Below are 14,984 nucleotides of genomic sequence, written 5' to 3' on the forward strand. Positions count from 1 at the left end.
GTTGTTAGTTGTACATCACCCTTCAAAAGGATTCCTTATCCACAAGTTTTCAGGATTTCATGCAGTAATCCAGATTTGGTGCACGTAATTGCTGAAGCTAGTCACTAAATCACGCAGGTGCTCAGTGATGTAATGTTTTACTTTCGGTATCAATTCTTCGTCACTGGCCTCTAGAAATGTCTCTAGTGTTAGGATGTTAGTGAGGCTACCACCTTCTAATCAGCTTGCCCATAACTGTAATTTTTAAAATCACTGCCTCAATTTTATCTTCAACATAAAAAAATATTCACATGACGACTTTGAAGGTTTCTGTTGAGATTGTTCCAAGTATGTGAAAATGTCTGCTAAGTAGGCTAGCATACAAAACCATGCAAAGTTGCTCAACTGATCACATGGAAATTTGAATCTGTCAAAGAAAGTCGTACTTCATCACATAAAGAATTGCTTCAATATCCCGCCCCCCGACAGCCAATGCACTCCTGTATGTAAAAGTAACTGCTTATGTTGGCTTCCCATTTCTTCACGCAATTTTGAGAAGATCCTAGGATTCTAAGCTTGAGATTTGATAAAATTACTAATCTGGACAATTTCATCAAGTCCCTTCTTTAGTGAGTCTGGCATCTTCTTTGTGGCCAAAGCTTATCGGTGAACACTGCAGTGGGTCTATTTCATTAAAGGTGCTACAGTCTTCACCCAAACAAGCCCACTGATTTTCCCTGACACTGCAAAAGCCGAATCTGGCAGTAGCTCTCCCGAATTCCAGATAAGGATTTCTGCCAGTCCTATCTGGAGGTGCCAAGGATTGAACCAAGAACCTTCTGCATGCAAAGCAGATGCTCTACCACTGAGCTATTGCCTATCCCCAGACAATAGGAAAAACTTGTCTCAATTGCTCCATTACAACAGAATTTAAAAAAGCAATTGTGTCCCGAGCTTGCATGTTTTATATATGCAAAATGATTTTTATATGAAAGAGTGTTCAAACATGCTATTCTTACTTGTAATTTGAAATGGTACATCTCAGCAAAACTTTGCAGCATATGGTTCTGCTAACTGAGGGATCTTGCACCTTCAAGACATAGGTAAAGGCTTGGTCAGGGCTTGATAAAGTATTGGTGGAGGCTGAATAGAAAACTATTGGAATTTTGTAATGTTGGTAATAGTAATAGTAGTTTATTATTATAATAATTTCATCCTTCTGTGCCCAAGATTCATCCCTGGCTTAAAGAGATTAATTAGCTAAATACAGTACTTATTTGGAGTGAGGTTTTTATTCTTTCTGATTACCCAATAGGAATAACCAACTTTTTAATTTATTAGGATTCTGCCATACATCTCCCACCCCCAAACATAGCTTTCCACAGAAAACAAGAAAACAAAATCCACACAGGCTACCTTTTGCACTAAACTAAATCATCAGAGATGATTGTGCTAATCATAGTAGCAAATTGCTTAGCTATTTCCCTTGTCTGACTTCCAAGATGAGACACTAATCCAAAACTCATACGGCACTGAAAGACTTACCTACAAGCAGTGAGAGAGTCCTCTAAACTTGATAGTCATTGAAAGTAATTAGAAGTTCTTTTCAGAAAGAGAGCAAGGGGATGGGATCCCTTACATCACCCCCCCCCCCCAATGATGAGCATGTGAACCTGCCCTGTGGAGCAAGCTATTTGCATTTGCACTCTCCCTCTCTCTCTCCGCCCCCTCCAATCACAAGAGCCACAAGAAACTCTGTCAAAGATTTTTGCTCAGTCCCAGCTCACTTGCAATCCAGTAACTCGTTCACAAGTTTTTCCCCTGGGAGCAAACAGGTGCTGGTCACAAGCAGAGGCTGGATGATCCATGGAAGGCTTTCACTGTGCAATTAACAAGATAAGCGAGGCCTCCCGACAAGAGGATGGTGCTGAATTAGATTCTCTTTATTCTTGTATCTCCAGCCTCCAACATCCTAAGGAGTCAAAGAACTCCTCAAAGCCCAGGCATAACAGCTAAAACATTGCATTTTGGGGGCACACTATCATCACAATTACATTCTATGCTAGAATAGAGAGATTTTAAGAAATATGCCCATGAAATCTTAGGTTCAGTTCCATGCAAGCTACAAAATGCAGCCACTCTCTCCAAACACTGACAGCCCAATTAGTGTATTTGATGGCATACAACTATAGTTCCTGAAAAATAAGCCTTCATAACTGTGGTGAGATGCTGGTGCAACACAGACATACAACCAAACCATAGTTTGCACTAATTAGAGCTTAAAACCCAAGCATGATGCCTGAATTCTGAAAATTCAGGTAAACCATTGTTCAGAGTTGCTTGGCTGCTTAGTACTCCAGCTTCTAGGTACAGAGAAGCCTTCAGGGGCAAAGTAATATACTTATGCCTGTAAACTGAACTTAGTATCTATCTAGATGTTGAAAATATCAAACCAATTTTACAAAATCAAAGCTCTTCTTTGTGTGAAAAGGGGAGTCTTTATACAGCTCACATTAAAGAGAAATAAACAGAACTGTTCTGCAAGTTTTAGCTAAAGTGTCTACAGCAGCAATTACCTACAGTTTTACCCAGCTGTATTTTTAGAATGGCCTCAAGTATTATGAAAGACATTCATATAGGAAGGATTTGGCCAAAAAGAATCTGAGATGCCATAAGGCCGTCTGAAATGAGTCATATGTCTCTTTTCTTCAACATCCTGTTAATTTGGGAATGTGGAAACTATATTTGCCATTGCATAACAGAAAAGGGAGAATAGTGTTGTTTACAACTTTGTAACTTGAAGTGAGTTTGCAATGCTTGTTCCTTATTTACACAATGGGCACAGCCATTCCCTGCAAAGAATTAACTGCTCTATTTTTAAAGAGCAAAATATTTCACCCTATAAACATTTAGTCTGCCCCTCAGTTGGCTCCCTCCTTTCTAAGCTTTAGGTGAGCTGTTGAGATCTTTTTATTCTGCTTAGCTTTTCATTTGCTCTTAAGTTTTTGACCATTTTAGTCTGCTTCTTGAATGCATTTGTTTGATTGTGTCTCAGCTGGTTTTGTTGCAAGCTACTTTGGGGGCATATAAACCAATTTATAAAAGCAAAATGTTCAAACCACTTTACATGTTATTCCAGTAACCATTCCAGTAACCCTGTAGAGTAGACACTATTATGTGTATGTTGCAGGGAGATGGGGCTGAAGCAATGGCACAGTGGCTTGCCAAAGATCACCTATCATTTTTTAGTCAGCTGCAATGACTTTCGAACCAAGAACTTCTCAGTTTTTGTCTATGTACTGGGTAAAGGTAAAGGAACCCCGACCGTTAGGTCCAGTCGCAGACGACTCTGGGATTGCGGCGCTCACCTCGCTTTACTGGCCAAGGGAGCTGGCATTTGTCCACCGGCAGCTTTCGGGTCATGTGGCCAGCATGACTAAGCCACTTCTGGTGAACCAGAGCAGCGCACGGAAATGCCGTTTACCTTCCCGGTACCTATTTATCTACTTGCACTTTAATGTACTTTTGAACTGCTAGGTTGGCAGGAGCAGGGACCAAGCAACGGGAGCTCACCCCGTCGATGGGAATCGAACCACCAACCTTCTGATCGGCAAACCCTAGGCTCTGTGGTTTAGACCACAGCGCCACCCGTGTCCCATATGTACTGGGTACCACCTGTCAGATATCATATTCAAACCCAGGCTGCTACAAAGAGGGTTGAAGGTGAGTAAGAAGTTATCTGTAGCTTCCATACTCACAGATGAGAAAAGAGAAAAGTCAAGTTAGGATGAAACAGCAGACAAACAGGAAATGGGCTTTAGAGAACAGCTGAGTCAAGAGACTGAAGATATAATGCCCAAGGTAGCTTTAAACAATACACTTCTAAAGGCAACTCACCACTCTCCAAGAACTTATTAGTCATTTTCTTAGACAACTAAAAGACCTGCACTAAAGCAACAACTGGCTAGTTTAAATGATTGAATTTTGCTTGTCCTCCAACTCTGACCACTGACCTCACTGCACTCTTGGCTTTCAACTTCACAAGTCCCTTCCTGCAATCCAACTCCTTGCCCATGAGCAAGATACTTTCTTCCTCTGGCACTTCTCTCTTAGTGGTCGCTTTTTCCCTTTACTCTGTGCCTTCAAGGTTACTTATCCCTCCAGGAAAAATTCCACATTCTACTGCTGACACAGTCACCCTAAGCAGCGAGCCACAGCAGCTAAGCCAATACCCGAGAAACAACTACGCAGATAGGCGGATGGCAGCCAAGTTTCAAGTCTATTACATATAAACATTACTAATTCATGTATATGATATAGTTCCCTTTTCATCAAACCTAGCCTGTCTACTAAGAGCAAACAAGACTATCTTCTGTAGCCGTAGAGACTAACAAGATCTGTTGACACAGGGAACCAAACATGCCTGCATTTCCAGGTAACAGAAATTCTGAAGTAATCATGAAAATGTATATAACAGAATCAATGAGAGACAGAAAAATAAAGATACCTTATTAATGTATTCTTTATTGTTCTGTTTTAAGTGCTTCGTTAAAAGTTGTTTTTCTTCTACTCCACCCTAGCATGAAACCCAATGTCATACCCCTTAAGTTATGCAAATACCCAGATGAGGCCTGGTTTCCATTCAGTAATCAAGATGATATCAGCACTGGCTGAGCGAGAACACAGAAAGTTGTTTTTGCACTTATGAGCGAGGAGGAGGAAAGTACACACTTGGACTGTGGCCACAAACCCCTCCCTAATCTACCTTGAAGCATGATTGCCACATGGAAGATGGATTTAAAATTTACTGCATGTTGCACATTGAAGGAAAATTATATGAAAATGATTTATAGATGGTACCTAACTCCAAGTAAATTGGCAAAGATGTTTAAAAGTGAAACAGGCATCTGTTGGAAATGTCAAGAAGCAGAAGGAACGTTTTATCATATATGGGTGGTCATTCGAATAGTTAATGATGCTTTGGAAAGGATTTATAATGAAATGAAAAAAATGGTTTACAAGAATATTCCAAAAAACAAACAAACCAGAAGCATTTATTTTGGGTATGGTACAGACAGAAGTACCCAGGGGATAGAAAAAGCTATTTATGGATGCAAAGACAGCAGCTCAGATTTTGTTAGCTCAGAAATGGAAGGTGGGAGAGGTTCCAAAGAAGGAGGAATGGCAACTGAAAATGATGGACTATGCAGAGCTAGCAGGCCTAGCCAGCAAGGTAAGAGAACAATAAGAATGTATGTATAAAGGGGAATGGAAATTATTTGTGGAATATTTGGAAAACAATTGTAAGCAAGTGAAAATGCTAGCAGGATTATTGTAAATTCAACAGTATAATGTAGATTAAGATATAATGGAAAGGGGAAAACTAGATAGAGGAAATAGAATATGCAGTTACTTTTGGAAGTACAAGGAAAAACAAAGAGAAAATGGGAAGTCATTGGATGTACTGTTGTATATTTAAAGGTGGAAAATGTATATTGGAAAATTTAATAAATAAATTGTTTTAAAAAGCAGCATGAATGCCAAATCAAAACACAAGGAGGATGAAGCAGCATTTCACTGATGCAACAATCCTTACCTGCACACACCTATGGCCTGATGATCATTTTCCAGTATCACTGAATTACTTTAAGGGTCTCATTTTTGAAAAGAATTACTTACAACTCAATACAATAAAAATCACATACATTTAAAATAAACAATAAAGAAGGCATGCCAAGCATCATAATAAAAAAAAACTGCTAATAAAATTGGGCCAGCTACGAGGGAAGCAAAGGTATAGGTCTGACATTTAGCTGTGGCTTGTTCTGCCTTTTCATACTGCACACTCCTTACAGGAAACCTTCAACCGCAATTTTATGCTAATGACCAGACTGAATGAAAGAATAACCTCAAATTCAACTTCAAACTACTTTCTAGTTCTTGTTTGGAGACAAGCTGCCATTTATAGAAACCTTAGTTTTCCCAATTCAGCTATCACAGCAAACAGAAAGCTACTCAAATCAGAGGAAATCTGAGCATGTGAGAGGAGCACCTAAGTAGGGATACCAAACCATGGTTTGGCTGTAACATGATAAACTGTGCCTAAACTATATCAGAGCTTTCCACAGTATCACTGAGCTACTTCTCTGTGTAGCCAAGATGAAATAAGGTATTAAAATATATTGACATGTAGAAATTGACATGTGTTTTAAATCTGCTTTTAGTTTAACAGTTGGTTTTAATTACATTTTAACTTTAAGTTTGCCTTTCATTGTTTGTTTTAGTTTATGTAAATGACTTAGAGATTCTGTTTATAATCAAGCAGTATATAAATTTTGTTAAGCAGATAAAAATAAGAATGATTTATTTCAAATGACAGTTGCTGTGACAGAGGAATTATGACCACTTGCACTGACAAGTCCTGTACATGTCATCCTCTGGTATCATTTATAACCAAGACTGGGTACATGTGCAAATATTTTCACAAGCTGACAGAATAGTTTTCCAAGCACTGCAATAGAACCAAATTTCAATCGCTATGGCAACCGGGCATCTAACATATATTTCCAGCCCTATGATCTATACACTGAGTCGATACAAACAAGGCATACAAAGAACCCCTCTTCAGCAGCTGCCCCAGAATGAATCACTCTTACTCTCATCTAGATGAGAGTAAGTCTCCCAGGCAACTTCCAGTTATGCCAAAAACCTTCAGCCATGTGGGTCAAGCTGGTAACACAATAAATATTCCCATTTTAAAAACGTAATTGAAAAAGCATAATAAATACTCAGTATAATAATTGAAGACATTGTTATTAGTCAAGAGATTAGAGCTGAGTTGGCCTGCCTGTAAACTGATCCAGCAAATACTCTCAATGAAATGCCCATATTCCAAAAATGCCACTATCATTTTATTTTGTTATGGTTACCATATGTTAGAATGGCTACTCATGAAGGATGCTTGCTGCTGAGCCCTGCAGCAGTCAGTGTTAGAAAATGAGATATGAAAGCTAGGAGCTAAATAGCACCTTAAACCTAGGTTATGGACGCAACAACGGAATATCTAGGCACACTTTTTAAATAACAAGAATACAAAGTTGAAAATGAATGAACTGTAACTAAAATATTATGTTCATTTTTCAAATGGTCTATTCCTTCCCCTGCCCACCCCTCTAATATTCTTAAGAGGGTCTCTTCTCCAGTCTTCAGAGAATAGCTGGAAGTAGGGAGGCAGAAAAGGGTTCTCCTTTCCTTCCACTCTGCAGTTTTAATCTGAAATTTTAGGCGCAGTACTGTGCCCAGAGCTCAGAAACTGCTCACACTGATGAAATTCCTTGTCGCAAAATGCACCTAGAACAATGGGAGTTTCGAACACTGGCAGCAGCCCTAGTCAAATCAAGCAGCATTACAAAGCTTCTCTCATTGGCTACCTGCTATAACTGCAAGTCTCTCCAATAGGGAACACAAGCAAGTCCTAAGTGGCAAAAGTGAGTGCTTAGTGGAGAGTTTCAGACTAGAATTTGGGTGCCGGGGCGGGGGGGAGCGGGACTCAGGTGCAAATTTTCACTTAAACCATGAGGTGGGCCATTAGCACAATCACCCAATGTACCTCTCACTGGGTGCAGTGTTCAAAACTCCCATTGTTTTAGACACATTTTACGACAGGGAATTTCATAAATACGAGTTTCTGAACTCTGGAAGCACCTAATATTTCATATTAAAACTGCCACTGCTGAGGGTTTGGGAGGAGAAATTCCTTCCCGCTAGACTTCCAAGAGATTGCTGCAGCATCAGGTAAGTTGATAGGTTCCACCTCAGAGCTGGCCTTACAGAAAGGCAGTGTTTCGCTCTCAGAAGCCTTGGATTGGCTGCCCTTAGGCTAGGAGTACAGATGCCTTTTTCCTCCCTCCCTCCATCTCATTCCCATCTTATCTTAACCACTGAAAACGGACAGGGAGCAAAGCTCTCACTGCCTTGTCTGGCTCTTTCCTCAAGAGTTGTGAAACTCTCCCCCACCCATCAGCTTTCACTGAAACTGCTGGAGGAATGGGCTTGTCTACAGAATTAATTGCACAGGAGAAATTAAACCTTGGGTGGAATTTCACACATGTGGGAGATGGAAGGAGAACTAGGGAGAATGATCTAGACAGGAGCGGTGGTTTTCTAACTTCCCATCCACAGTGCACTTGAAAACTGCTGAGCATCTTGGTGGACCATTTAAATATTTTTCTCTGTTTAGCAACTCTCATGCACTGTACTTTACAATGTTAAGGAATTCAAACTGCAATACAATAAAATGCAATGTATAAGAAACAAAAGAAGCAATTTGGGCACCATTATGGGGGGAAAGGGTTTTCAATCCTGATCTGGATCTGCCTGTTGCTCAGAAGTAAATCCCAATTGAGTTCAATGGGGCCTCCTCTCAAGTAAAATATGCATGGATCGGGGACCTGAAAACTTTTCTTTTGAACTCAGTATGTTTTGTTTAGGTTTCAGCTGCCTTGTTTAATGTACTTTTAATGTATGATGTGCTTTTAATTTGAAATACACTAGCCAGTTAGTTATGATGTTTTAAGTAGCGCATGTTAAAGTGTTATCTACTTCAGACTCTCACAGGGATGCTTAAAATCAAAACAAATTTTGGAGTGGGATCATTGTAGGACACTTAAGTCTTAGGTTTGCGAACTGGACACTCAAGGTGGGTGTCTCTACCATCAGATGTATTGGCCTTTAATATGTGTTAACTGTAGTGCCAAAAAAAAATATTTATATGAGGGAAAGGGGGTGTAGGGAAAATCCACGGCTTGTCTGCAGAATGGAAAGGAGGACCTTTTTCCAGCCGCTTTCTGAAGACTGGAGAAGAGACCCTCTTAAGAATATTAGTGGGGTGGGCAGGGGAAGCATGGCTTTGTTTGTTGTTGTTGCTTTGGTTTTTTTTTTTTTTTTTGCAGTCTTCAGATGAGGACTGGACCTTGTGAAAAATGAACACAATATTTTAGCTGCAGTTCATTCATTTTCAGCTTTGTATTCTTGTTATTAAAAAGCGCACCTAGACATTCCAGCCGCTTTCTGAAGACTGGAGAAGAGACCCTCTTAAGAATATTAGTGGGGTGGGCAGGGGAAGCATGGCTTTGTTTGTTGTTGTTGCTTTGGTTTTTTGTTTTTTTTTGCAGTCTTCAGATGAGGACTGGACCTTGTGAAAAATGAACACAATATTTTAGCTGCAGTTCATTCATTTTCAGCTTTGTATTCTTGTTATTAAAAAGCGCACCTAGACATTCATTTCATTGTTGCACCTAGAACTAAGGTTTAAGGTGCCATTTAGCTTCTAGTTTTCATATCTCAGTTTCTAACACTGGCCAGAAGGTGGATCCCATGGCGAGTCTCATCAGTGGACATAATTTGGAAGCCTCTGGTTAAACAAAAGCTTTATTCTAAACACCACAAAAAATGAGGAATAAGTACAGCATCACCAAACAGTGCCAAGGAATGTAGTCACAACTGTGCTCATTAACTTTATTGACTATATTTAGATTTCCAATTCAATTATAGTTCTCTATATGTCATATGAAGTAGAATTAAAACAAGATAAAATCACAAATTCATTACAATCTAAAAACAGCACTAGAGCAATTATAATGAATGCTTTAAAAAGCAGTAAAATACAACCATAAAGAAACAGCAAAAAATACTGTATTTTTCGCTCTATAAGACGCACCAGACCACAAGACGCACCTAGTTTTTGGAGGAGGAAAACAAGAAAAAAAATATTCTGAATCTCGGAAGCCAGAACAGCAAGAGGGATCGCTGCACAGTGAAAGCAGCGATCCCTCTTGCTGTTCTGGCTTCTGGGATAGCTGTGCAGTCTGCATTCACTCCATAGGACGCACACATATTTCCCCTTACTTTTTAGGAGGGAAAAAGTGAGTCTTATAGAGCAAAAAATACGGTAATTAAGAACAGCAGAGGTTAAAATTACTGTCTCACTATAAGAACAGCAGTAGCAGAGAAAGAATACCCAGTTAATGACATCCAATATAGGCAGAAAAATATGTTTTCACTAGAAATGTTTACAAACCAGCCCAGAATATTTTATTTGTCATCTTGTATAATTCTAATACAAAACACAAAAGGACAGGGGGAAAGTTCCCACACTTGTTCCCTTTATATGTCTATAGTATATTATAGAAAGAAAAATAACTCCCGTCCTCCTCTGCTGAACTCTGTTCAACAGGGTATTCCCAAAGGAGTGTAACAGCCACACATAAATATGTGTGTGTGTGCGCGCGCACGCGCACACACACACACACACACACAGGAGTCTATTGGAAATCCACATTGCAATACAGTACATCATAAACTCCTGGCTTTTCTAGAGCGTTACAAGCATGATTGATGTTTTATGGACTGGAAGAACCATGGGAGGGCTGAGACTGCAGGGAGGGGAAGGTGGTAATGAGAGGGGAGCTTTATCAAACAAAGCGTACGGAAAAACTCTGGCATCCTGTAAAACACTCCTGCATTTGTGTAAGTGCACTTATGTTAATTTACATATACAATAGACAAAGATATATCTGGCCCTGTCTCAGCAAAACAGCAACTTCAACTGTACTCTTTAGGAGTGCAATTGTAACATCTTCCAAACTAATTCAATTTTGCAGCAAATTCCCCCAAATCATTGTCAGGATATTTATACAAACATCAGACTTACAGGAAGCCATTTGCAAGGGGCAAGTAACACTTCCATGCAGACAACTAGCTTGTCAGGCCCTAAGGACAGCTCACAGTACAGTGGTACCTTGGTTTATAAACTGAATCCATTCCGGAAGTCTGTTCTTAAACCAAGGCGTGCTTTCCCAATAGCAACGGGGGACTCAGTTCACAAATGGAACACACTCAACAGGAAGCAAAACATGTTGTTATTCCAAGGCAAAGTTCACAAACCAAAACACCTACTTCTGGGTTTGCAGCATTCTTAATCCAAGTTGTTCATAAACTAAGCTGTTCTTAAACCAAGGTACCACTGTATACTTTTATAATCTGCAAGATACTGACACTGATACTTTTTACTACATTACCTTTGGTAATGTTATCTTTCTGACCTTCCTTGAGGAAGAGGAACTTCATGCCAATGATCTTGCCTAACAGATTTACTTGCCTGAGCTAATAGATACGCCCCTTATGACTAAGTTTGTAAACATATTTCTCAAAGTTGTTTTCTTTTTCAGTGCTTTCATTTACACTTTAGTTCTCCTGCAACATCACATAGTATAATAAATTCTGCTTTAACACTGCATGTTTTACAGAGTAATATAACTGGTTTAGCCAAAGGCAGCAGTAGCACCTACCACACCTTAGCTCCAGGATGGAGTTGCACAGGAGATTCAAGCAAGCTAACAGCCTCTCTCAAACACAAACACCACACTTAAGAGCAGCCATGTAGCTTTTCCTCCATAGAAGGAAACCTCAGAAAACAACATTAGAACGTTTCCTCACTTTAGTGACAAGATGCAATCCACAAGCCATTGAACTGCAAAACTCCGACTGAGTTTTGCAAATTCAAAAGAGGCTTTTCAAGTACAACTCAGACATTTTAGAGAAAAAGAGAAGTTACAAGAGCACAGCTGAAACACTGTAAAATACCCTACTATTGATTTACTTCCTACTGGAAAGGTGAAAACAACTCAAAGTGAAACAGCTGAACACAACTTACAGTACTCTGTTTCCATGAGCGTACTGAAAATGTAAAGCAAGTGTCTCAATGTTTATTACCACCATGAAATGAACAAAAGGCCAAACATGGAAAGTCTTACATTTGCACCACAACACACATCTCAATTATGTAAATATTGACTGAGGCCATGTGTACACACAGAGGAATCAAATTACCCAGCATTTCCTGTTGAAACTTTCCCTCCCCATATGTTTTATTGCACTATATCCACCCTCCAGCATACTGAGGCCCAGTTCACTGGGATGGCCTAAATTCAAAAATACAAGAGGCACCTTCGAGCACATTAAACACAAACAGCCTCTTCAGCAACCAACCAACCAACCAATCTTTACTGCGGTCGAAGAATAGACAGCAAAGTTCGCAACAGAAACACAGCCTCTTCAGCGTCCTCCTTGGTGGGTTTTGTTTTTCTCACTACTGCTCTCTCACTGGAACAAAGAAGCTAGAAAGAAATTTCTGCATTCTTTCCCATTTGAAGGCAACGAACCCCTTGGCCACCTCCTCTCTCCAGGACAATGCCTTGCCTGCCAGCACATGGTCAGGATCACATCTGCTAGACTTCCCTCTCTAAGAAAGTAAGACAAGCTAGGCAGAACTGTAGAGGCCAAGCATTCCTGAGCCCACAGAATGGGAAGGAGTAAAATGAGGCCTGCAAAAACATTCACGGATAGATGAATGCAAAAACTACATATCCTGAGCTTTGGGAGGTAGGAGTGCTGCAAATGATCCATCTTTCTAAAAAGAGTAGGAAATGTGATCCCTCCAACAACTCCAGCAAAGGCCCAGGATGGTCCCGTGCTGAGAAAGGGTCTGAAATCGAAGACTTCCTGCTCCTCTTGCAGGCATCCTTTCCTTGCCCCCCCCCCCCAGCCCTAGCATCTGTGGACCATAGAGAGAGAAAGGCCACAAAGGAAATGAGAAGCAAGCTCAGGATTTCGGGAAGTTATATAAGGAGGCAGCCTAGTACTGTACATGCATAACGAAAAGGAGATGCACTGTTGTTTGCACACAACAGACAGTGGGAGAATATGGAGAGATCAGAGAAAATGGTTTAATGGGATCAGGAGGGCAGAATCTGAACGCGGAGTCTCACCAGGAGGGGATAAGAAGAGGAACAGGAAATCTTACACAGAACCGGGAAAGTGAGGCAACGGCCACGAGGCAGAGCCTGTCAAGGGTTACCACAACTTTAAGGCAGGAAGAAACCCAAGCAAGACGAAAAGAGACGCGGTGCCTCTTCAGGTGCTGCCCCCTTTGTTGCTCTGGCGTGTAAGGTGCAGGAAAGGGCGGGGCGGGGGGCAAGAGGAGGCAAAGACAGTGGAGAAAGCGAAGGCCCCTCAAGCCACAGTGAAGCGGAATAAGGGGGGGGGAGGAAGAGGACGGACTCGAGAGAGGGGTCGTGAGAAGAGCAAAATCCCAGAGATCTTTTTGTTGCCGGTGGGCGGGGGGGGGGGAGTTCGAGAGACGGGTGTTTAAATAAAGCCGGGCGGGCGAAGGGCCTGGACGTGTCCCTGGAACAAAGGAGAGCGGGGTTGGGGGGGAGGGGAGGGGAGCGAGGAAGATGAAGGTGCCTGTCAGCCCCCCCCGCCCCCACTCACCGCTGCAGCACCACGAGGAGGGCGAGCCCTGAGGGAACTTGGCCGAGTCGGGCGCCAGGCAGACGCTGGCGCCGAGGTGAGGGCACTCCATGGCGGCGGCGGCGGCGAAGGGCCGGGGCGCGACGTGAGGCGGGCGAGGCGAAGCGCAGGCCGGGACCGAGCGGGGGGGGGAGGGGGCAGGCCGGGGCCCGGAGAGCAGCGCTCGCTCCGCCTTTTCGCTCTCTCTCTCGCGCGCGCGGGGTAGCGCCGCTACTGCGCCTGCGCAGGCCGGCACCTCAGCGCCCGGGAGCCCTCGAGCCGCCCGGCCGCCATGGCGGTCTTCCTCACAGGCGGCGGCGGCGGCCCTTTCCTCCTGCCGCTTCTCACGGCGAAGTCCCAGTCCCGGAGGACCACTCGAACCCCCCAACTTCGAGAGCTCCCGCCGCCTCACGGAGCTTCCGGAATCGTAGTTACGGGAAGGCGAGGCGAAAGGAGCCCTCGGCCCAAAAAGGCAGCGTTTAGCGGGGGGGGGGCGGGTAGAGCAGCTCCCCGCTCGGCTTGTTGGTGTTGTTTATGTGGCGCGAATGGGAACCGGAAATGAGCGGCTCTTGGCTTTGTCTCTCGGGGAGTTTGACGGCGCTCAGGCCCCGCCCCTTCCTTCCCCACCACTCGCTTCGCCCAGGAATCCAGGCTCCGGGTTTGTCTTCCCACCGCCTGGTTCGGCTTTCCCAGCGACGCTGTAGCTCCTGCTGTTCCCCCTTTCGCCGCTAGGGGGACGGAGCAGGAAACGCGCGTTGTCCTCGCTGCCATCCCTGCCGCCTTGCGCTAATCCTGAGATGAAGGCATGGCAATCAGACTTCTCCCTTTTTAAATTATTATTAATTTCCGCAATTGCTGCTAGTGGTCGCCTTATAATGGTAGCTGAAAATGATTATCAACACACTTCCCACACGCAAACACATGCACAACAAAACAACTTAAAACAATCACAATTTAAAATGCAGTAAAATCCAATTAATTAAAGTTACCAAAAGTAGAAAACAGCAGCAGAATAACTTAGCAGCTAAAACAAATCAATGAAAGGGGTTGAGCAGAAGGCACAAAAACAAACATTTTTGTTGTTGATGATGTCCCCAGTGAAGTGTGCCTCACACCCACTTGTGCTTCTTTACAACACACATTATTTGAACCTTGACAATTATGACTTTACGATTTTATTTATTATTACATTTATATCCCTCCTTTTCTCCAAAGAAGTCAACCTAGCATACACACTTCTCCCTCTCAACAACACGGTGAGGTAGGTTAAGCCGAGAGTGAGTGACCAGCCCCAAGTCACCAAGTGGGCTTCATGGGTGAATAGGGATTTGTGTTCTGGCCTCCCAGGTCCTAATCCAGCACTCTAACCACTACGCCACACTGTTTGAGCATAGTGGAGGTCAAGTACCATCTAAAAATTACTTTATAAAGGTTTTCTTTTGAAGTGATTCTGCACAAACTGCAGCTTACAGATCAAGCACAAGGGAAGCCCCACATAGAGCTCATTGCAGTAATCAAGTCTTGAAATAATCAATTGTAAGGGAAACCTATGCCGGGAAAATTTCGTATTTAGAGGAGATAGGTCAATTGGTTTACACAATTCTTCCTCATTGCTTACGGAGAAATGCGACTCATCAACCTGGGAAAGTTGCCAA

General features: G+C 42.4%; 1 protein-coding gene across 2 annotated transcripts in view; it reads right to left on the minus strand.

The window, feature by feature from the left end:
* USP3 (ubiquitin specific peptidase 3) overlaps nt 1–13,485 on the minus strand; it is a 41,122-nt gene extending 27,637 nt beyond the window's left edge. The window contains exon 1 of one of the 2 annotated variants that reach the window (XM_080980782.1): nt 13,312–13,485. In XM_080980782.1, the coding sequence (XP_080836908.1) occupies nt 13,312–13,402 (91 nt within the window). In that variant the 5' untranslated portion in view covers nt 13,403–13,485. The remainder of the gene's footprint in view (nt 1–13,311) is intronic. The other variant, XM_080980780.1, reaches the window with a different exon arrangement.
* Between the last annotated feature and the right edge of the window lie 1,499 nt (nt 13,486–14,984).

The sequence above is a fragment of the Podarcis pityusensis genome, assembly GCF_964106645.2.
Source record: "Podarcis pityusensis genome assembly, chromosome: 14".
NCBI classification, from domain to species: domain Eukaryota; kingdom Metazoa; phylum Chordata; class Lepidosauria; order Squamata; family Lacertidae; genus Podarcis; species Podarcis pityusensis.